At 37.3% G+C, this 24,644-nt stretch overlaps 1 protein-coding gene across 1 annotated transcript in view; it reads right to left on the reverse strand.

Annotated features, from left to right (window-relative positions):
* LOC139387576 (piezo-type mechanosensitive ion channel component 2) overlaps positions 1-24,644 on the reverse strand; it is a 291,891-nt gene that overhangs the window by 14,253 nt on the left and 252,994 nt on the right. The window contains exons 45-50 of the mRNA XM_071133907.1: positions 23,845-24,027; positions 15,455-15,764; positions 4,952-5,081; positions 4,720-4,867; positions 1,736-1,950; positions 1,348-1,506 (exon numbers count right to left, since the gene is read on the reverse strand). Of these exons, the coding sequence (XP_070990008.1) occupies positions 1,348-1,506; positions 1,736-1,950; positions 4,720-4,867; positions 4,952-5,081; positions 15,455-15,764; positions 23,845-24,027 (1,145 nt within the window). The remainder of the gene's footprint in view (positions 1-1,347; positions 1,507-1,735; positions 1,951-4,719; positions 4,868-4,951; positions 5,082-15,454; positions 15,765-23,844; positions 24,028-24,644) is intronic.

A 24,644-nucleotide genomic window follows, 5' to 3' on the forward strand; every position in this document is an offset into this window, starting at 1 on the left:
TTGAATGTCCTACTACACCCTACAGTGTCCTAACTCAATGTGTCCCAAACTTGGGTCCTAATTCAGGGAACCTGACCAGGTTCCAGGTTCCCTGCTACAACAGATTGAATTAATTTGGCGAGGAACAAGTTTAGAGCAGAGGTTCCCAAACTTTTTCACTCAGGCCCCCCCTTTCCGTCATTGGGGAACATTCCCCCCCACGTCTATTTCTATGGGAACAAGCACTGTTCATGACACGAACTGTTCCCTCCCCTCTTGTTGCCAGAAAGAACATTTTGCAGGTTTAAAAGCTCATTTCCCCCAATCCTACACCTTTTGTCATACAGCGCAGAGAACCCTTTGAAGTGTTAGAGCTCATTTTCTTACAATTCTAAACATTTTGCCGTGTCTAATGTGTATTCGTTTGATATTTGAGTGACTCAAACATTGCAACAATATCAATCGGCTTTAAAAAAATAACTAACTGACATGGGGCTAGTTGATCTGGACATTTCTGACAAGTTATAACTAGTTCTCTAAGTTATAAATGAGCTTTTAAACTGCAGGAAAGTCTCAGTCCGGCCATGCTCTACAGCAGTAGTAAAACTCCTTGCATGCTATTTTTTTAATCGCATTCTAAAGTCTGAGTTGTGTTCTGATTTTGAGGGGTCCCTGATGAATCTGTTTTCACAAATTCGGGTCTGTGGCCCCAAAATAAAGCTGGGAAACCCCCTTGTCCTAACTCATCGTAGAAACCAGAAGAGTTGGTCTGTGGCACCAAAATAAAGCTGTGGAACCCCCTTGTCCTAACTCACCTTAGAAACCAGAAGAGTTGGTCTGTGGCACCAAAATAATGCTGGGGAACCCCTTGTCCTAACTCACCTTAGAAACCAGAAGAGTTGGTCTGTGGCTCCAAAATAAAGCTGGGGAACCCCCTTGTCCTAACTCACCTTAGAAACCAGAATAATTGGTATGTGGCCCCAAAATAAAGCTGGGGAACCCCTTGTCCTAACTCACCTTAGAAACCAGAAGAGTTGGTCTGTGGCTCCAAAATAAAGCTGGGGAACCCCCTTGTCCTAACTCACCTTAGAAACCAGAAGAGTTGGTCTGTGGCCCCAAAATAAAGCTGGGGAACCCCTTGTCCTAACTCACCTTAGAAACCAGAAGAATTGGTCTGTGGCCCCCAAAATACATTTTGCGGAACCCCCTGTCCTAACTCACCCTTGAAACAGGAAGTGGTTGACGTAGTTGGTCTGTGGCCCCCAAAATAAAGTTGGGGAACCCCCTTGTCCTAACTCACCGTAGAAACCAGAAGAGTTGGTCTGTGGCCCCAAAATAAAGTTGGGGAACCCCCTTGTCCTAACTCACCCTTGAAACAGGAAGAGGTTGGCGTAGTTGTAGCTCTTGGTGAGGAAGTTACCCAGGACTCTGGTGGGGTAGCCACAGCGGATCTGATAGGCTGACAGCCCAAAGTAGATACACTTGATACAGTACCATAGCTTGGCTACTGTGTTCTCATTGAAACGCCTGCAAAGTGGACAGAGGTATAAATACTGTTAATTAAGCAAGGTTACTACTGACAAACACGGATACTAATGATACATCCTTAATCAATCACGAGGCCCCTACCCACCCTAAGGAGATCTGACCCAGTCCATATATGTTTACCAAATGAACTAATTCAACAACAAATGTATTAAATCAACCCAATAAATCACATGTATTAACTAATTTACTCCACAAGGTGAGTATTAACCTCTCAGTGACTCCGGGCAGGATGAAGAACATCCAGAAGTGGATCCCGAACACCAGGATCACCTGGAAGATGACCTTCCCCAGCACTGTCTTCTTGAGGTACAGGGCCCGGTCCACCACCATGGTCCCAAACTGGATCAGAACCATCACCAGGAAGGCTCCGGGAACCTGGTCCTCCGACAGGGACGACGTGATGTCTGCTCCCGCTGAGTGTTTCTGACAGAAAGGATTATAAAAGATAAGGTAAGATAAGAGGAAGTGATGTCTGCTCCCGCTGAGTGTTTCTGACAGATAAGAAAAGATAAGGTAAGAGATGAAGTGATGTCTGCTCCCGCGGAGTGTTTCTGACAGATAAGTAAAGATAAGATAAGAGAGGAAGTGATGTCTGCTCTCGCTGAGTGATTCTGACAGATAAGAAAAGATAAGAGGAAGTGATGTCTGCTCTCGCTGAGTGATTCTGACAGATAAGAAAAGATAAGAGGAAGTGATGTCTGCTCTCGCTGAGTGATTCTGACAGATAAGAAAAGGTAAGATACGAGGAAGTGATGTCTGCTCCCGCGGAGTGATTCTGACAGATAAGAAAAGATAAGAGGAAGTGATGTCTGCTCTCGCTGAGTGATTCTGACAGATAAGAAAAGATAAGATAAGAGGAAGTGATGTCTGCTCTCGCTGAGTGATTCTGACAGATAAGAAAATATAAGATAAGAGAGGAAGTGATGTCTGCCCTCGCTGAGTGATTCTGACAGATAAGAAAAGATAAGATAAGAGGAAGTTATGTCTGCTCCCGCTGAGGGATTCTGACAGATAAGAAAAGATAAGGTAAGATAAGATAAGAGAGGAAGTGATGTCTGCTCTCGCTGAGTGATTCTGACAGATAAGAAAATATAAGATAAGAGGAACTGATGTCTGTCCTCGCTGAGTGATTCTAACAGATAAGAAAAGATAAGGTAAGAAAAGATAAGAGAGGAAGTGATGTCTGCTCCCGCGGAGTGATTCTGACAGATAAGAAAATATAAGATAAGAGGAAGTGATGTCTGTCCTCGCTGAGTGATTCTGACAGATAAGAAAAGATAAGGTAAGATAAGATAAAAGAGGAAGTGATGTCTGCCCTCGCTGAGTGATTCTGACAGATAAGAAAAGATGAGATAAGAGGAAGTGATGTCTGCTCCCACGGAGTTCTGACAGATAAGATACGGTAAATGTTCAAGTAACTGTCAACATTTCTACTAACTTTTCACTAACTCTAACCCTAGTGGGGATAGGGTTAGTGGATAGCTCTAGCCCTAGAGGACAGTATATACCCCAGACTAGACATACTGCAACAGAGACAAGACATACTGCAACAGAGACTAGACATACCCCAAAAGAGACTAGATTAGACATACCGCAACAGAGACTAGACATACCCCAAAATAGACTAGACATACCCCAAAAGAGACTAGACTAGACATACCGCAACAGAGACTAGACATACCCCAAAAGAGACTAGACTAGACATACCCCAAGAGACTAGACATACCCCAAAAGAGACTAGACTAGACTAGACATACCCCAAAAGAGAGTAGACATACCCCAAAAGAGACTAGACTAGACATACCTCAAAAGAGACAAACCCCAAAAGAGACTAGACATACCCCAAAAGAGACTAGACATACCTGAAAAGAGACTAGACATACCCCAAAAGAGACTAGACATACCCCAAAAGAGACTAGAATAGACATACCCCAAAAGAGACTAGACATACCCCAAAAGAGACTAGACTAGACATACCCGAAAAGAGACTAGACATTCCCCAAAAGAGACTAGACATTCCCCAAAAGAGACTAGACATACCCCAAAAGAGACTAGAATAGACATACCCCAAAAGAGACTAAACATTCCCCAAGAGACTAGAAATACCTCAAAAGAGACTAGACTAGACATTCCCCAAAAGAGACTAGACTAGACACACCTCAAAAGAGACTAGAATAGACATACCCCAAAAGAGACTAGACATACCCCAAAAGAGATTAGACATACCCCAAAAGAGACTAGACATACCCCAAAAGAGACTAGACTAGACATACCTCAAAAGAGACTAGACTAGACAAACCCCAAAAGAGACTAGACATACCCCAAAAGAGACTAGACTAGACATTCCCCAAAAGAGACTAGACATACCTGAAAAGAGACTAGACATACCCCAAAAGAGACTAGACATACCCCAAAAGAGACTAGAATAGACATACCCCAAAAGAGACTAGACATACCCCAAAAGAGACTAGACTAGACATACCCCAAAAGAGACTAGACATACCCCAAAAGAGACTAGACTAGACATACCCCAAAAGAGACTAGAATAGACATACCCCAAAAGAGACTAGACATACCCCAAAAGAGACTAGAATAGACATACCCCAAAAGAGACTAGACATACCCCAAAAGAGACTAGACATACCCCAAAAGAGACTAGAATAGACATACCTCAAAAGAGACTAGACTAGACACACCTCAAAAGAGACTAGACATACCCCAAAAGAGACTAGACATAACCCAAAAGAGACTACACTAGACATACCCCAAAACTAACTAACACATCGTGCCATTGTAACACAGGAGTGATGGTTGCTGATAGTGGGCCTCTGTACGCTTATGTAGATATTCCATAACAAATCTACTGTTTCCTGCTACAATAGTCCTTTACAACATTAACAATGTCTACACTGTATTTCTGATCAATTTGATGTTGTTTTAATAGAAAAAAAAATATGTGATTTTCTTTCAAAAACAAAGAAATTTCGAAGTGACATCAAACTTTTGAACGGTAGTGTAGGTACCCCTAAAGAGACCAGCATACGTACCCCCAAAAGAGACCAGCATACGTACCCCAAAAGAGACCAGCATACGTACCCCAAAAGAGACCAGCATACGTACCCCAAAAGAGACCAGCATACGTACCCCAAAAGAGACCAGCATACGTACCCCAAAAGAGACCAGCATACGTACCCCAAAAGCAGAGAAGCCAAAGACGATGATGATGAAGTCGACGGTGTCGGCCAGGAACATTAGAACATAGACGTCTGTTACAGCGCTGTACTCTGGATGGACCAGGTTGTAGAAGAACTGACGGATGGGCAGGTACACCTCCATGGTCCTGGAGAGACAATGATACAAATACAATCAATCAACCAATCAGTCAGTCGATCAACTAATCAATCATTCAACCAGTCAAGCCCACCTTTTGATAGTGAAGGTCTTGGCTTTGATCATCTGTTCTCTGAGTTTCTCCTTGATCAGCTGTTTCTTAGTCTTCTGCTGCACTGACTCGCTCCCGTCTCTATGGCTACTGTTCCTGGAGTTAGTGCTGCCTGGGGAAACCATGGCAATGCATGTTACAACCCTATTGTACTGTACGTAAATTAGGTTAGTAGTAAAGTAAGTTAGTGGCAAAATAAAGTAAGTAGATAGTAAAGTAAAGTAAGTTAGTGGTAAAGTAAAGTAAGTTAGAAGTAAAGTAAAGTAAGTTAGAAGTAAAGTAAAGTAAGTTAGAAGTAAAGTAAAGTAAGTTAGTAGTAAAGTAAAGTAAGTTAGAAGTAAAGTAAAGTAAGTTAGTAGTAAAGTAAAGTAAGTTAGAAGTAAAGTAAAGTAAGTTAGAAGTAAAGTAAAGTAACTTAGTAGTAAAGTAAAGTAAAGTGAGTTAGTGGTAAAGTAAAGTAAGTTAGTGGTAAAGTAAAGTAAGTTAGAAGTAAAGTAAAGTAACTTAGTAGTAAAGTAAAGTGAGTTAGTGGTAAAGTAAAGTAAGTTAGTGGTAAAGTAAAGTAAGTTTGAAGTAAAGTAAAGTAAGTTAGAAGTAAAGTAAAGTAAGTTAGAAGTAAAGTAAAGTAAAGTAAGTTAGTGGTAAAGTAAAGTAAAGTGAGTTAGTGGTAAAGTAAAGTAAGTTAGTGGTAAAGTAAAGTAAGTTAGAAGTAAAGTAAAGTAAGTTAGAAGTAAAGTAAAGTAAGTTAGTAGTAAAGTAAAGTAAAGTAAGTTAGTGGTAAAGTAAAGTAAGTTAGTGGTAAAGTAAAGTAAAATAAGTTAGTGGCTATGTAAAGTAAAGTAAGTTAGTAGTAAAGTAAAGTAAAATAAGTTAGTGGTAAAGTAAAGTAAAGTAAATTAGTAGTAAAGTAAAGTAAAGTAAGTTAGTAGTAAAGTAAAGTAAGTTAGTGGTAAAGTTAAGTAAAGTAAGTTAGTAGTAAAGTAAAGTAAGTTAGAAGTAAAGTAAAGTAAGTTAGTGGTAAAGTAAAGTAAGTTAGTGGTAAAGTAAAATAAGTTAGTGACTAAGTAAAGTAAGTTAGTGGTAAAGTAAAGTAAGTTAGTAGAAAAGTAAAGTAAGTTAGAAGTAAAGTAAAGTAAAGTGAGTTAGTGGCAAAGTAAAGTAAGTTAGTGGTAAAGTAAAGTAAAGTAAGTTAGTGGTAAAGTAAAGTAAGTTAGTGGCTAAGTAAAGTAAAGTAAGTTAGTGGTAAAGTAAAGTAAAGTAAGTTAGTGGTAAAGTAAAGTAAAGTAAGTTAGTGGTAAAGTAAAGTAAGTTAGTGGTAAAGTAAAGTAAAATAAGTTAGTGGCTAAGTAAAGTAAGTTAGTGGTAAAGTAAAGTAAGTTAGTAGAAAAGTAAAGTAAGTTAGAAGTAAAGTAAAGTAAAGTGAGTTAGTGGCTAAGTAAAGTAAAGTAAGTTAGTGGTAAAGTAAAGTAAGTTAGTGGTAAAGTAAAGTAAAATAAGTTAGTGGCTATGTAAAGTAAAGTAAGTTAGTGGTAAAGTAAAGTAAGTTAGTGGTAAAGTAAAGTAAAGTAAGTTACGAGGCTAATAATGTTAAAGGAATCTAAAACAGGACACTTCAGTGTTCACACACAGTGAAAACAGTATATGACACAATACTTGAGTGTTAGCTAATTGGTTTTTGGTAAAGTAAAGTAAGTTAGTGGTAAAGTAAAGTAAAATAAGTTAGTGGCTATGTAAAGTAAAGTAAGTTAGTGGTAAAGTAAAGTAAGTTAGTGGTAAAGTAAAGTAAAATAAGTTAGTGGCTATGTAAAGTAAAGTAAGTTAGTGGTAAAGTAAAGTAAGTTAGTAGTAAAGTAAAGTAAGTTAGTGGTAAAGTTAAGTAAAGTAAGTTAGTAGTAAAGTAAAGTAAGTTAGAAGTAAAGTAAAGTAAGTTAGTGGTAAAGTAAAGTAAGTTAGTGGTAAAGTAAAATAAGTTAGTGACTAAGTAAAGTAAGTTAGTGGTAAAGTAAAGTAAGTTAGTAGAAAAGTAAAGTAAGTTAGAAGTAAAGTAAAGTAAAGTGAGTTAGTGGCAAAGTAAAGTAAGTTAGTGGTAAAGTAAAGTAAAGTAAGTTAGTGGTAAAGTAAAGTAAGTTAGTGGCTAAGTAAAGTAAAGTAAGTTAGTGGTAAAGTAAAGTAAAGTAAGTTAGTGGTAAAGTAAAGTAAAGTAAGTTAGTGGTAAAGTAAAGTAAGTTAGTGGTAAAGTAAAGTAAAATAAGTTAGTGGCTAAGTAAAGTAAAGTAAATTAGTAGTAAAGTTAAGTAAAGTAAGTTAGTGGTAAAGTTAAGTAAAGTAAGTTAGTGGTAAAGTAAAGTAAAATAAGTTAGTGGCTAAGTAAAGTAAGTTAGTGGTAAAGTAAAGTAAGTTAGTAGAAAAGTAAAGTAAGTTAGAAGTAAAGTAAAGTAAAGTGAATTAGTGGCTAAGTAAAGTAAAGTAAGTTAGTGGTAAAGTAAAGTAAGTTAGTGGTAAAGTAAAGTAAAATAAGTTAGTGGCTATGTAAAGTAAAGTAAGTTAGTGGTAAAGTAAAGTAAGTTAGTGGTAAAGTAAAGTAAAATAAGTTAGTGGCTATGTAAAGTAAAGTAAGTTAGTGGTAAAGTAAAGTAAGTTAGTGGTAAAGTAAAGTAAAGTAAGTTAGTGGTAAAGTAAAGTAAGTTAGTGGTAAAGTAAAGTAAAGTAAGTTAGTGGTAAAGTAAAGTAAAGTAAGTTAGTGGTAAAGTAAAGTAAAGTAAGTTAGTGGTAAAGTAAAGTAAAATAAGTTAGTGGCTAAGTAAAGTAAAGTAAGTTAGTGGCTAAGTAAAGTAAAGTAAGTTAGTGGTAAAGTAAAGTAAAGTAAGTTAGTGGTAAAGTAAAGTAAAATAAGTTAGTGGCTAAGTAAAGTAAAGTAAGTTAGTGGTAAAGTAAAGTAAGTTAGTAGTAAAGTAAAGTAAAATAAGTTAGTGGCTAAGTAAAGTAAAGTAAAGTAAGTTAGTGGTAAAGTAAAGTAAAATAAGTTAGTGGCTAAGTAAAGTAAAGTAATTTAGTGGTAAAGTAAAGTAAGTTAGTGGCTAAGTAAAGTAAAGTAAGTTAGTGGTAAAGTAAAGTAAAATAAGTTAGTGGCTAAGTAAAGTAAAGTAAGTTAGTGGTAAAGTAAAGTAAGTTAGTGGTAAAGTAAAGTAAAATAAGTTAGTGGCTATGTAAAGTAAAGTAAGTTAGTGGTAAAGTAAAGTAAGTTAGTGGTAAAGTAAAGTAAAGTAAGTTACGAGGCTAATAATGTTAAAGGAATCTAAAACAGGACACTTCAGTGTTCACACACAGTGAAAACAGTATATGACACAATACTTGAGTGTTAGCTAATTGGTTTTTGGTAAAGTAAAGTAAGTTAGTGGTAAAGTAAAGTAAAATAAGTTAGTGGCTATGTAAAGTAAAGTAAGTTAGTGGTAAAGTAAAGTAAAATAAGTTAGTGGCTATGTAAAGTAAAGTAAGTTAGTGGTAAAGTAAAGTAAGTTAGTAGTAAAGTAAAGTAAGTTAGTGGTAAAGTTAAGTAAAGTAAGTTAGTAGTAAAGTAAAGTAAGTTAGAAGTAAAGTAAAGTAAGTTAGTGGTAAAGTAAAGTAAGTTAGTGGTAAAGTAAAATAAGTTAGTGACTAAGTAAAGTAAGTTAGTTGTAAAGTAAAGTAAGTTAGTAGAAAAGTAAAGTAAGTTAGAAGTAAAGTAAAGTAAAGTGAGTTAGTGGCAAAGTAAAGTAAGTTAGTGGTAAAGTAAAGTAAAGTAAGTTAGTGGTAAAGTAAAGTAAGTTAGTGGCTAAGTAAAGTAAAGTAAGTTAGTGGTAAAGTAAAGTAAAGTAAGTTAGTGGTAAAGTAAAGTAAAGTAAGTTAGTGGTAAAGTAAAGTAAGTTAGTGGTAAAGTAAAGTAAAATAAGTTAGTGGCTAAGTAAAGTAAAGTAAATTAGTAGTAAAGTTAAGTAAAGTAAGTTAGTGGTAAAGTTAAGTAAAGTAAGTTAGTGGTAAAGTAAAGTAAAATAAGTTAGTGGCTAAGTAAAGTAAGTTAGTGGTAAAGTAAAGTAAGTTAGTAGAAAAGTAAAGTAAGTTAGAAGTAAAGTAAAGTAAAGTGAATTAGTGGCTAAGTAAAGTAAAGTAAGTTAGTGGTAAAGTAAAGTAAGTTAGTGGTAAAGTAAAGTAAAATAAGTTAGTGGCTATGTAAAGTAAAGTAAGTTAGTGGTAAAGTAAAGTAAGTTAGTGGTAAAGTAAAGTAAAATAAGTTAGTGGCTATGTAAAGTAAAGTAAGTTAGTGGTAAAGTAAAGTAAGTTAGTGGTAAAGTAAAGTAAAGTAAGTTAGTGGTAAAGTAAAGTAAGTTAGTGGTAAAGTAAAGTAAAGTAAGTTAGTGGTAAAGTAAAGTAAAGTAAGTTAGTGGTAAAGTAAAGTAAAGTAAGTTAGTGGTAAAGTAAAGTAAAATAAGTTAGTGGCTAAGTAAAGTAAAGTAAGTTAGTGGCTAAGTAAAGTAAAGTAAGTTAGTGGTAAAGTAAAGTAAAGTAAGTTAGTGGTAAAGTAAAGTAAAATAAGTTAGTGGCTAAGTAAAGTAAAGTAAGTTAGTGGTAAAGTAAAGTAAGTTAGTAGTAAAGTAAAGTAAAATAAGTTAGTGGCTAAGTAAAGTAAAGTAAAGTAAGTTAGTGGTAAAGTAAAGTAAAATAAGTTAGTGGCTAAGTAAAGTAAAGTAATTTAGTGGTAAAGTAAAGTAAGTTAGTGGCTAAGTAAAGTAAAGTAAGTTAGTGGTAAAGTAAAGTAAAATAAGTTAGTGGCTAAGTAAAGTAAAGTAAGTTAGTGGTAAAGTAAAGTAAGTTAGTGGCTAAGTAAAGTAAAGTAAGTTAGTGGTAAAGTAAAGTAAAATAAGTTAGTGGTAAAGTAAAGTAAGTTAGTGGTAAAGTAAAGTAAAATAAGTTAGTGGCTAAGTAAAGTAAAGTAAGTTAGTGGCTAAGTAAAGTAAAGTAAGTTAGTGGTAAAGTAAAGTAAAATAAGTTAGTGGTAAAGTAAAGTAAAGTAAGTTAGTGGCTAAGTAAAGTAAAGTAAGTTAGTGGTAAAGTAAAGTAAGTTAGTGGTAAAGTAAAGTAAAATAAGTTAGTGGTAAAGTAAAGTAAAGTAAGTTAGTGGCTAAGTAAAGTAAAGTAAGTTAGTGGTAAAGTAAAGTAAGTTAGTGGTAAAGTAAAGTAAAGTAAGTTAGTGGCTATGTAAAGTAAAGTAAGTTAGTGGCTAAGTAAAGTAAAGTAAGTTAGTGGCTATGTAAAGTAAGTTAGTGGTAAAGTAAAGTAAAATAAGTTAGTGGCTATGTAAAGTAAAGTAAGTTAGTGGTAAAGTAGAGTAAGTTAGTGGTAAAGTAAAATAAGTTAGTGGTAAAGTAAAGTAAGTTAGTAGTAAAGTAACGTAAAATAAGTTAGTGGCTAAGTAAAGTAAAGTAAGTTAGTAGTAAAGTAAAGTAAGTTAGTGGTAAAGTAAAGTAAGTTAGTAGTAAAGTAAAGTAAGTTAGTGGTAAAGTAAAGTAAGTTAGGGGTAAAGTACAATAAGTTAGTGGTAAAGTAAAGTAAAGTAAGTTAGTGGTAAAGTAAAATAAGTTAGTGGCTATGTAAAGTAAAGTAAGTTAGTGGTAAAGTAAAGTAAGTTAGTGGTAAAGTAAAATAAGTTAGTGGTAAAGTAAAGTAAAGTAAGTTAGTAGTAAAGTAAAGTAAAATAAGTTAGTGGTAAAGTAAAGTAAAATAAGTTAGTAATAAAGTTAAGTAAAATAAGTTAGTAGTAAAGTTAAGTAAAATAAGTTAGTAGTAAAGTTAAGTAAAATAAGTTAGTAGTAAAGTTAAGTAAAATAAGTTAGTGGCTAAGTAAAGTGAGTTAGTGGTAAAGTAAAGTAAAGTAAGTTAGGGGCAGAGTAAGGTAGAAGTAAGTTGTTAGCAAAGTAAAGTAAGATAGTGGGTAAATAAAGTAACTAGCATTGTACAGTAAAGTAAACTAAAGTAAAACTAAAATATCTATAGTAAATTAAATGGCTAAGAAAAGTATAGTAAATTAAATAGATAAGTAAAGTATAGTAAATTAAATAGATAAGTAAAGTATAGTAAATTAAATTGATAAGTAAAGTATAGTAAAGCAAATGGCTAAGAAAAGTAAAGTAAATTAAATAGATAAGTAAAGTACAGTAAAGTAAATTAAAGTAAACTTTGCTCTAACAATTGAAATAAATGTCTTAAAAAATGTAAGGCAGTCGACAGGAAGCAAGGTGGAACCATTCTATCCAATGTGATGAACGATACGCGTGTGAACAACAGGCACAACCAAAAAACTAATTTGACAATCTCTTTTGACCTCTATACAAAAACTCCAAGCTTGGTGAGTGAAAAAAATGAAAAACGCCACCTGCTGGAGAACATAGATTTTTGGCCCAGTTAAACCTCTTGCTTTGCATCTTCCTCTCTGGCTGAGTGGCCCTGTGAGTGAATGATGTAGAGAGCCATGGGGAAGACTGAGCATCTACCACTATCAGATTAGGGAAGGGATGTTTTAGTTCCCCCACTTTTTATCACCCACCGATTAACTTGTCCTATAGCAGATTCAAATGTTTTCAGCTAGTAATATGTCAATATTTAGCTTTAGAAATGAGCTATGACATACATAGCCAATTAATATAACACGGCTTAGGATTTCACGCCCGTCTCAAAAGCGTATGGTTATGAACGTTTGAAACTTTGGATGGAAAATTACTGAGGGTGACAGAGGACAATATTCCCACTTCTATTGGCCATCTCTTCAATCTAAGCCTACAGGAAAGTGTGTGCCCTCAGGCCTGGAGGGAAGTAAAAGTAATTTTGCTGCCCAAGAATAGCAAAGCACCCTTTACTGGCTTAAAACAGCCGACCAATCAGCCTGTTACCAACCCTTAGTAATTATAATGGTGGCAATAAATAAGTTAGTCCTAAATATTTCAAAGACTAAAAGCATTGTATTTGGGACAAATCATTCACTAAACCCTAAACCTAAACTAAATATTGTAATGAATAATGTGGAACTGTCATTGTCAAACATATCGATGCAACAGTAGCTAAGATGGTGAGAGGTCTGTTCATAACAACGCTATCAACAAGGCAGGTCCTACAGGCCCTAGTTTTGTTGCACCTGGACTACTGTCCAGTCGTGTGGTCAGGTGCCACAAAGAGGGACTTAGAAGAATAACAATTGGCTCAGAGCAGAGAAGCACGGCTGGCCCCATAAATGTACACAGAGAGCTAAAATTAATAATATGCATGTCAATCTCTCCAGGCTCAAAGTAGAGGAGAGATTGACTCCGGCACTACTTGAATTTGTGAGAAATATTGACTTGTTGAATGCACCGAGCTGTCTGTTTGAATGACCAGCACACAGCTTAAACACCCATGCATACCCAACAAGACATGCCACCAGAGGTCTCTTCACAGTCCCCAAGTCCAGAACAGACGATGGTAGGCGCACAGTACTACATAGAGCCATGACTACATGGAACTCTATTCTACATCAGGTAACTGATACAAGCAGTAGAATCAGATAAAAAAAACTGATAAAAATACACCTTATGGAACAACGGGGACTGTGAAGAGACACACACACACAGGTACAGACACACACGACAACATACGCACTATACACAAAGTACGCATGGATTTTGTGTTATAGATATGTGGTAGTTGAATGCTGGCCTGAGGGCACACACTTAATGTGTTGTAAAATTTGTTGTGAAATGTATTTGAATGTTTTTTTTAAATGTACAACAGCTTTAAATTTGGCCTTGGCAGCAGTTAATGAGGATCCATAATAAATACAAATACAGAATACAAACTCTACATAGGATATTTGCTCTCTGATGTGAGAGATGTGAGAGTGATGTGTTGTGTTGGATTGGCAAAGAAAGGAACTTTAAATACTGAATACCAAGCGTTATGTTTGGGGCCAATCCAACACATCACTGAGTACCACTCTTTTCATATTTTCAATCATGGTGGTGGCTGCATCATGTTATGGGTATGCTTGTCATCGGCAAGGACTAGGGAGTTTTTTTAGGATAAAAAGAAACGGAATAGAGCTAAGCACAGGCAAAATCCTCACGAAAACCTGGTTCATTCTGCTTTCCAACAGACACTGGGAGAGGAATTCACCTTTCAGCAGGACAATAACCCAAAACACAAGGCCAAATATACACTGGTGTTGCTTACCAAGATGACATTGACTGTTCCTTAGGGGTCTAGCTACAGTTGTTACTTAAATCGGCTTGAAAATCTATGGCAAGACTTGAAAATGGCTGTCTAGCAACCAACTTGACAGAGCTGGAAGAATTTGAAAAAATTATATTATACAATCCATGCGTGCAAAGCTCTTAGATATTAGATATTTACCCAGAAATACCATGCCAAAGGTGAATCTAAGTTGTATTGACACTGGGGTGTGAACACTTACAGTACCAGTCAAAGTTTGGACACAACTACTCATTCCAGGGTTCTAGAACACTTACTCATTCCAGGGTTCTAGAACACCTACTCATTCCAGGGTTTTTCTGTATTTTGACTATTGTTTACATTGTAGAATAATAATGAAGACATCAAAACTATGAGATAACACATATGGAATCATGTAGTAACCAGAAAAGTGTTAAACAAATCAAAATATATTTTATGTTTGAGATTCTTCAAAGTAGCCCCCCGTTGCCTTGATGACAGCATTGTACACTCTTGGCATTCTCTCAATCAGCTTCATGAGGTAGTCACCTGGAATGCATTTCAATTAACAGGTGTGCCTTGTTAAAATGTATTTTGATTTGTTTAACACTTTTTTGGTTACTACATGATTCCATATGTGTTATTTCATAGTCTTGATGTCTTCACTAGTATTCTATAATGTAGAAAATAGTACAAATAAAGAAAAACCCTGGAATGAGTAGGTGTGTCCAAACTGTTGACTGGTACCGTATGTAAATTAGATATTTCTTTATTTCATTTTCAACAAATGTGTCATGTTTTCACTTTGTCATTATGGGGTATTGTTTGGGGTATTGTTTGTAGATGGGTAAAACAAAAAGTCAATTTAATCAATTTTGAAATTAACAAAAATGTGGAATAAGACAAGGGTTATGAATACTTTCTGAAGGCACTTTAACCTAAATTGTACAGTGCTAATATTTGAACAGGAATAAGGTAGGCCTACCTCTCAGTGGCATAGGGCAGCTACGTCTCCCTGACTACCATAAAATATTCGTAGACCGAGAGTCGTCCTGTTCTTTTGATTGGTCAAAATGTTTAACCTTATTTTTCCACATATAGACAGACACACCCTATGTGTTTGAATAAAATCAACTACATAGTGCACCTGAGCTTGTCTGATGCTTTAAGCACACAGTCCCACCAGCGTGTTCCCGTATTTCCTGTGCTCTAGTTTTAGTTTTTCCTAGTCTTCCCAGTTCTGACCTTTTTCTGCCTATCCTGACCCTGATCCTGCCTGCCGTACCGTACCTGCCTGACTCTGATTAGGATTATGACTCTTTTCCTCCCTTGATTTACCTTTTGCCTGCCCCTTGAACAATAATAAACTCTGAGAGTTCTACTATCCGCCTCCTGTGTCTGCATCTGGGTCGTAGCCTGAGCCGTGATAGAAAGGCGGCAATTCTACACTAAAGATTATGTTTTAGAACCGCAGACAGCGACCCGCAGACCGCGACACGCAGACAGCGACCCACAGACAGCAACCCGCAGGCCGCAACCCGCAGACCGCGACCCGCAGACAGCGACCGTATCCAACGCGGGAGAAAGCGCATCTATTATAAAATAATATTAGATTTATTAGTGTTTGCACCATTTAAAAAAAAAATATAATATAACCATATTCAATTTCAGTATCACATGTCTTAGAGTGATGGACTGTGCCATCCCTGTGATCGCCGCAATGGATCAGTCCACTGAGACAGGAGCCAATCAGACAGTCGTCTGTCATGTAATACATGCGACTGCTCGACTAAGGAAGGTTCAGTGAAACAGTGGACCAGTGGACTGAATGAGGTACCATCCCTACTGTGCACACAGTTGTTAACTGACTTTTAGATGAACGTCATACTCAGTTACAAGCCGGACTGTTTGATAAGCTGAAGGACAGGAAGCATCAATTCACGTCACAACAGGTCGAGGGTTTTTTGTTTTGGAACAATGCAGCAAAAGAAAATGACATGAGTAAAAAAATTAAAAAAAAAACGTTAGTAGTCATGGCGATTTGTGACGTTAGAATAGCTTTTCTTATTGATTGCTTCATTTGGATCGGTTTGGGTTCCCGCAGACCCACGCAACTCACATTTGAACCAGGGACAGATCGGTAAATCTTTACATCCCTACTAAGTAAAGTATGGAGCTTTATTAAAATAAAGTCAATCGTAAAGTGCTGTAGAGTAAAGGCTAAATCAAGTCAAGTCAAATAGTTTTCCTGACCTCTCTTGGAGCGTACAGAGTGGACTGAGCGGTGGGAGATATGAGACCCTCCACTGGAGCTCTTTCTTCTCTGGTAGGTCTGCTGCTGTTGCTGGAGGTTGTGCATGGGGACGTGTACAGAGTCCACGGAGGTTCCCATGCCCAGGTTTATAGACCTGAGGGTCTGTGTGGACCCCTTCCTCTCGCGGGGGGTGGAAGGGACGGGAGTGGCCTCCATCTCCCTCCTCTCATCGTCCTCTGACTCAGTGTCCCTGCGGAGGATCTCCTTCTTGGTGTCCTTAAGGTTGTCTTCGTCCCATAGACCATGACACTATGGCAGGACAGTACAAAGAAGAGACACAAGGTTAATGCTCTGTACCAAACCAAGTGGCGGCAGGTAGAGGAGAGGTAAGGTATGATGGAACTTTGAACAAACAAACAATTACATTGTTTTAAGAGTTGTAGGCAATGACTCTCGATCGTATCAATCGGCAAACCAAAATCACAACATGATAGTTCCTTATGAACACAATACAATACACTATACTATACACCATACTATACACTATACTATACACTATACTATACACCATACCATACACTATACTATACACCATACTATACACCATACTATACACCATACTATACACTATACTATACACTATACTATACACAATACAATACACTATACTATACACCATACTATACACCATACTATACACTATACCATACACTATACTATACACTATACTATACACCATACTATACACCATACTATACACCATACTATACACTATACACTATACTATACACAATACACCATACTACACACCATACTATACACTATACTATACACAATACAATACAAATCAAATCAAATCAAATTTTATTTGTCACATACACATGGTTAGCAGATGTTAATGCGAGTGTAGCGAAATGCTTGTGCTTCTAGTTCCGACAATGCAGTAATAACAAGTAATCTAACTAACAATTCCAAAACTACTGTCTTGTACACAGTGTAAGGGGATAAAGAATATGTACATAAGGATATATGAATGAGTGATGGTACAGAGCAGCATAGGCAAGATACAGTAGATGGTATCGGGTACAGTATGTACAAATGAGATGAGTATGTAAACAAAGTGGCATAGTATAGTATAAAGTGGCTAGTGATACATGTATTACATAAGGATACCGTCGATGATATAGAGTACAGTATATACGTATGCATATGAGATGAATAATGTAGGGTAAGTAACATTTATATAAGGTAGCATTGTTTAAAGTGGCTAGTGATATATTTACATCATTTCCCATCAATTCCCATTATTAAAGTGGCTGGAGTTGAGTCAGTGTCAGTGTGTTGGCAGCAGCCACTCAGTGTTAGTGGTGGCTGTTTAACAGTCTGATGGCCTTGAGATAGAAGCTGTTTTTCAGTCTCTCGGTCCCAGCTTTGATGCACCTGTACTGACCTCGCCTTCTGGATGATAGCGGGGTGAACAGGCAGTGGCTCGGGTGGTTGATGTCCTTGATGATCTTTATGGCCTTCCTGTGACATCGGGTGGTGTAGGTGTCCTGGAGGGCAGGTAGTTTGCCCCCGGTGATGCGTTGTGCAGACCTCACTACCCTCTGGAGAGCCTTACGGTTGAGGGCGGTGCAGTTGCCATACCAGGCGGTGATACAGCCCGCCAGGATGCTCTCGATTGTGCATCTGTAGAAGTTTGTGAGTGCTTTTGGTGACAAGCCGAATTTCTTCAGCCTCCTGAGGTTGAAGAGGCGCTGCTGCGCCTTCTTCACGATGCTGTCTGTGTGAGTGGACCAATTCAGTTTGTCTGTGATGTGTATGCCGAGGAACTTAAAACTTGCTACCCTCTCCACTACTGTTCCATCGATGTGGATAGGGGGGTGTTCCCTCTGCTGTTTCCTGAAGTCCACAATCATCTCCTTAGTTTTGTTGACGTTGAGTGTGAGGTTGTTTTCCTGACACCACACTCCGAGGGCCCTCACCTCCTCCCTGTAGGCCGTCTCATCGTTGTTGGTAATCAAGCCTACCACTGTTGTGTCGTCCGCAAACTTGATGATTGAGTTGGAGGCGTGCGTGGCCACGCAGTCGTGGGTGAACAGGGAGTACAGGAGAGGGCTCAGAACGCAACCTTGTGGGGCCCCAGTGTTGAGGATCAGCGGGGAGGAGATGTTGTTGCCTACCCTCACCACCTGGGGGCGGCCCGTCAGGAAGTCCAGTACCCAGTTGCACAGGGCGGGGTCGAGACCCAGGGTCTCGAGCTTGATGACGAGCTTGGAGGGTACTATGGTGTTGAATGCCGAGCTGTAGTCGATGAACAGCATTCTCACATAGGTATTCCTCTTGTCCAGATGGGTTAGGGCAGTGTGCAGTGTGGTTGAGATTGCATCGTCTGTGGACCTATTTGGGCGGTAAGCAAATTGGAGTGGGTCTAGGGTGTCAGGTAGGGTGGAGGTGATATGGTCCTTGACTAGTCTCTCAAAGCACTTCATGATGACGGATGTGAGTGCTACGGGGCGGTAGTCATTTAGCTCAGTTACCTTAGCTTTCTTGGGAACAGGAACAATGGTGGCCCTCTTGAAGCATGTGGGAACAGCAGACTGGTATAGGGATTGATTGAATATGTCCGTAAACACACCGGCCAGCTGGTCTGCGCATGCTCTGAGGGCGCGGCTGGGGATGCCATCTGGGCCTGCAGCCTTGCGAGGGTTAACACGTTTAAATGTCTTACTCACCTCGGCTGCAGTGAAGGAGAGACCGCATGTTTTCGTTGCAGGCCGTGTCAGTGGCACTGTATTGTCCTCAAAGCGGGCAAAAAAGTTATTTAGTCTGCCTGGGAGCAAGACATCCTGGTCCGTGACTGGGCTGGGTTTCTTCCTGTAGTCCGTGATTGACTGTAGACCCTGCCACATGCCTCTTGTGTCTGAGCCGTTGAATTGAGATTCTACTTTGTCTCTGTACTGGCGCTTAGCTTGTTTGATAGCCTTGCGGAGGGAATAGCTGCACTGTTTGTATTCGGTCATGTTACCAGACACCTTGCCCTGATTAAAAGCAGTGGTTCGCGCTTTCAGTTTCACACGAATGCTGCCATCAATCCACGGTTTCTGGTTAGGGAATGTTTTAATCGTTGCTATGGGAACGACATCTTCAACGCACGTTCTAATGAACTCGCACACCGAATCAGCGTATTCGTCAATGTTGTTATCTGACGCAATACGAAACATCTCCCAGTCCACGTGATGGAAGCAGTCTTGGAGTGTGGAGTCAGCTTGGTCGGACCAGCGTTGGACAGACCTCAGCGTGGGAGCCTCTTGTTTTAGTTTCTGTCTGTAGGCAGGGATCAACAAAATGGAGTCGTGGTCAGCTTTTCCGAAAGGGGGGCGGGGCAGGGCCTTATATGCGTCGCGGAAGTTAGAGTAACAATGGTCCAAGGTCTTTCCTCCCCTGGTTGCGCAATCGATATGCTGATAAAATTTGGGGAGTCTTGTTTTCAGATTAGCCTTGTTAAAATCCCCAGCTACAATGAATGCAGCCTCCGGATAAATTGTTTCCAGTTTGCAGAGAGTTAAATAAAGTTCGTTCAGAGCCATCGATGTGTCTGCTTGGGGGGGGATATATACGGCTGTGATTATAATCGAAGAGAATTCTCTTGGTAGATAATGCGGTCTACATTTGATTGTGAGGAATTCTAAATCAGGTGAACAGAAGGATTTGAGTTCCTGTATGTTTCTTTCATCGCACCATGTCACGTTAGTCATAAGGCATACGCCCCCGCCCCTCTTTTTACCAGAAAGATGTTTTTTCCTGTCTGCGCGATGCGTGGAGAAACCTGTTGGCTGCACCGCTTCGGATAGCGTCTCTCCAGTAAGCCACGTTTCCGTGAAGCAAAGAACGTTACAGTCTCTGATGTCCCTCTGGAATGCTACCCTTGCTCGGATTTCATCAACCTTGTTGTCAAGAGACTGGACATTGGCAAGAAGAATGCTAGGGAGTGGTGCGCGCTGTGCCCGTCTCCGGAGTCTGACCAGAAGACCGCCTCGTTTCCCTCTCTTTCGGAGTCGTTTTTTTGGGTCGCTGCATAGGATCCACTCCGTTGTCCTGTTTGTAAGGCAGAACACAGGATCCGCGTCGCGAAAAACATATTCTTGGTCGTACTGATGGTGAGTTGATGCTGATCTTATATTCAGTAGTTCTTCTCGACTGTATGTAATGAAACCTAAGATGACCTGGGGTACTAATGTAAGAAATAACACGTAAAAAAACAAAAACTGCATAGTTTCCTAGGAACGCGAAGCGAGGCGGCCATCTCTGTCGGCCATCTCTGTCGGCGCCGGAAGTCACCATACTATACACTATACTATACACTATACTATACACTATACTATACACAATACAATACACCATACTATACACTATACAATACACCATACTATACACCATACTATACACTATACTATACACTACAAACTATACTATACACTATGCACTATACAATACACTATACTATACACCATACTATACACTATACTATACACAATACACTATACAATACACCATACTATACACCATACTATACACCATACTATACACTATACTATACACAATACAATACACCATACTATACACCATACTATGCACTATACTATACACAATACAATACACCATACTATACACTATACAATACACCATACTATACACTATACTATACACTATACTATACACCAGACTATACACTATACTATACACTATACTATACACTATACAATACACCATACTATACACCATACTATACACTATACTATACACTACACACTATACTATACACTATACACTATACAATACACTATACTATACACCATACTATACACTATACTATACACAATACACTATACAATACACTATACTATACACCATACTATACACTATAATATACACTATACACTATACAATGCACTATACTATACACCATACTATACACTATACTATACACCATACACTATACAATACACTATACTATACACCATACTATACACTATACTATACACTATACTATACACAATACAATACACCATACTATACACCATACTATGCACTATACTATACACAATACAATACACCATACTATACACTATACAATACACCATACTATACACTATACTATACACTATACTATACACCAGACTATACACTATACTATACACTATACTATACACTATACAATACACCATACTATACACCATACTATACACTATACTATACACTACACACTATACTATACACTATACACTATACAATACACTATACTATACACCATACTATACACTATACTATACACAATACACTATACAATACACTATACTATACACCATACTATACACTATACTATACACTATACACTATACACTATACACTATACAATACACAATACTATACACTATACTATACACTATACACTATACACTATACACTATACAATACACAATACTATACACTATACTATACACTATACACCATACTATACACTATACTATACACTATACTATACACAATACTACTCACTATACTATACACTATAGAATACACCATACACTATACTATACACTATACTATACACTATACTATACACTATACAATACACTATACTATACACCATACACCATACTATACACTATACTAGACACTATACTATACACTATACTATACACTATATTATACACCATACAATACACTATACAATACACTATACTATACACTATACACCATGCTATACACTATACTATACACCATACTATACACTATACTATACACTATACACCGTACTATACACTATACTATACACCATACTATACACTATATTATACACTATACAATACACTATACAATACACCATACTATACACTATACACCATACTATACACTATACTATACACTATACTATACACTATACACTATACACTATGCTATACACTATACACTATACTATACACTACACTACACACTATACTATACACTATACACCATACTATACACTATACTATACACTATACACAACACTATACACTATACTATACACCATACTATGCACTATACTATACACTATACCATACACTATACACCATACTATACACTATACTATACACTATACACCATACTATGCACTATACTATACACCATACTATACACTATACTATACACCATACTATACACTATACTATACACTATACTATACACTATACACCATACTATACACTATACTATACACTATACTATGCACTATACACTATACACTATACACTATACACTATACTATACACTATACACTATACACTATACTATACACTATACACTATACTATACACTATACACTATACTATACACTATACACTATACACTATACAATACACCGTACTATACACTATACTATACACTATACTATATACAATATACAATACACCATACTATACACTATACTATATACAATATACAATACACCATACTATACACTATACTATATACAATATACAATACGCCATACTATACACTATACTATATACAATATACAATACGCCATACTATACACTATACTATATACAATATACAATACACCATACTATACACTATACTATATACAATATACAATACACCATACTATACACTATACTATACACTATACACCGTACTATACACTATACTAAACACACCATACTATACACTATACAATACACCATACTATACACTATACACCGTACTATACACTATACTATACACTATACACTATACTATACACTATACACTATACTATACACTATACACTATACACTATACACTATACACTATACTATACACTATACACTATACTATACACTATACACTATACTATACACTATACACTATGCACTATACACCATACTATACACTATACTATACACTATTCACTATACACCATACTATACACTTTACACTATACACTATACTATGTACTATACAATACACTATACTATACAATAAAATCATCTATACTATACACTATACTATACACTCCACTATGCGATACTCTATACTATACACTATACTGTACACTATACTATACACCATAAAATACACTATACTATACGCCATACAATATACACTATACACCATACACTATACTACACACTATACTATACTACGCACTATACACCATACACCATACTACACTACACTATACTACAGTGGGGCAAAAAAGTATTTAGTCAGCCACCAATTGTGCAAGTTCTCCCACTTAAAAATATGAGAGAGGCCTGTAATTTTCATCATAGCTACACTTCAACTATAACCAAGCTGCTTACCTATTGCAGATTCAGTCTTCCCAGCCTGGTGCAGGTCTACAATTTTGTTTCTGGTGTCGTTTGACAGCTCTTTGGTCTTGGCCATAGTGGAGTTTGGAGTGTGACTGTTTGAGGTTGTGGACAGGTGTCTTTTATACTGATAACAAGTTCAAACAGGTGCCATTAATACAGGTAACGAGTGGAGGACAGAGGAGCCTCTTAAAGAAGAAGTTACAGGTCTGTGAGAGCCAGAAATCTTGCTTGTTTGTAGTGACCAAATACTCATTTTCCACCATAATTTGCAAATAAATTCATTAAAAATCCTACAATGTGATTTTCTGGATTTGTTTTCTAATTTTGTCTGTCATAGTTGAAGTGTACCTATGATGAAAATTACAGGCCTCTCTCATCTTTTTAAGTGGGAGAACTTGCACAATTGGTGGCTGACTAAATACTTTTTTGCCCCACTGTATACACTATACTATACACCATACACTATACTATACTATACACCATACTACACACCACGCTATACTATACACTACACACTATACTGTACACAATACTATACACTGTACACCATTCACTATACACTATACTATACACCATATACTATACACTATACACTATACTATACCTTATATAATATACTATACACTATACCTTATATAATATACTATACACTATACCTTATATAATACACTATATTATACTTTATATAATACACTATACTATACCTTATATAATATACTATACACTATATAATACACTATACTATACCTTATATAATATACTATACCTTATATAATACACTATACAATACATTCATACAATAAGCTACAACTAACAGAATCCAGAGCTGTATCTCAGCCAGCTAGAACAGACTCATCACATCGCACTGCTTCTCAGCTAAACAACAGGAGTATCCAGGTCCCGTATTCACCAAGAGTCTCACAGTAGGAGTGCTGATCTAGGATCAGATCCTCCCTGTCCATGGAGTTCTTACTCACTACAATCTAAATGGGCTACACTGATCCTAGATCAGCACTCTCTCTCTCTCTCTCTCTCTCTCTGAGACGTACCTTCAGGATGGACCTGTGGAAGAAGAGCGCCAGAAGCTGTATGAGGTCATAGACGACGTATCCATCTTTCTTCTCCACTCCGATGATGTTTGGAGGGTGGAAGGGTTTATTCACGTCCACCTTCGGGTTCTGGTTGAAGGGGAAAAAGCCAAACTGGAAGAAATACTTGATGACGATGGTGACCTAGGAGGGAAGACATAAACAGACAGTAATGTTATCATAGGGTAATTATTCATGTTAATATGACAGACCGTCCAATCGATAAAAGTGGGGATGTATGTTTCATTCTGACCAGCATCGGTCAGACCTTTTAATCACTGTCAGAGTGTAACCTTAGAAGTCATCCTAGACTTCCTAGAATCAGTACAGCACACACCGACACAGCCTCCGAGCCAAAACATTATCCTCCAGCTAGAAACGTTGGGTGCTGGTTCAGTTAATAATGACATAGTCAGGGATTATATAACCAAAAATATTTTCCTTAACTTCAGGAGCTTCATGATCTTTGTGTAAACATAGAGACAGTCATTGTATAGAACCATAGAAAGTACCCGTCTAATGATTACAATGGTGTACATACAACAGATTAAACAAATGTAATATTAGTTAAATAGAACCTCTTACTCGACAGTGTCTGTCATAGACCACACAGATAGATATAATATCTTACTCGACAGTGTCTGTCATAGACCACACAGATAGATATAATATCTTACTCGACAGTGTCTGTCATGGACCACACAGATAGATATAATATCTTACTCGACAGTGTCTGTCATGGACCACACAGATAGATATAA

The sequence above is a fragment of the Oncorhynchus clarkii genome, chromosome 28 (genome assembly GCF_045791955.1).
Source record: "Oncorhynchus clarkii lewisi isolate Uvic-CL-2024 chromosome 28, UVic_Ocla_1.0, whole genome shotgun sequence".
Taxonomy (NCBI): domain Eukaryota; kingdom Metazoa; phylum Chordata; class Actinopteri; order Salmoniformes; family Salmonidae; genus Oncorhynchus; species Oncorhynchus clarkii.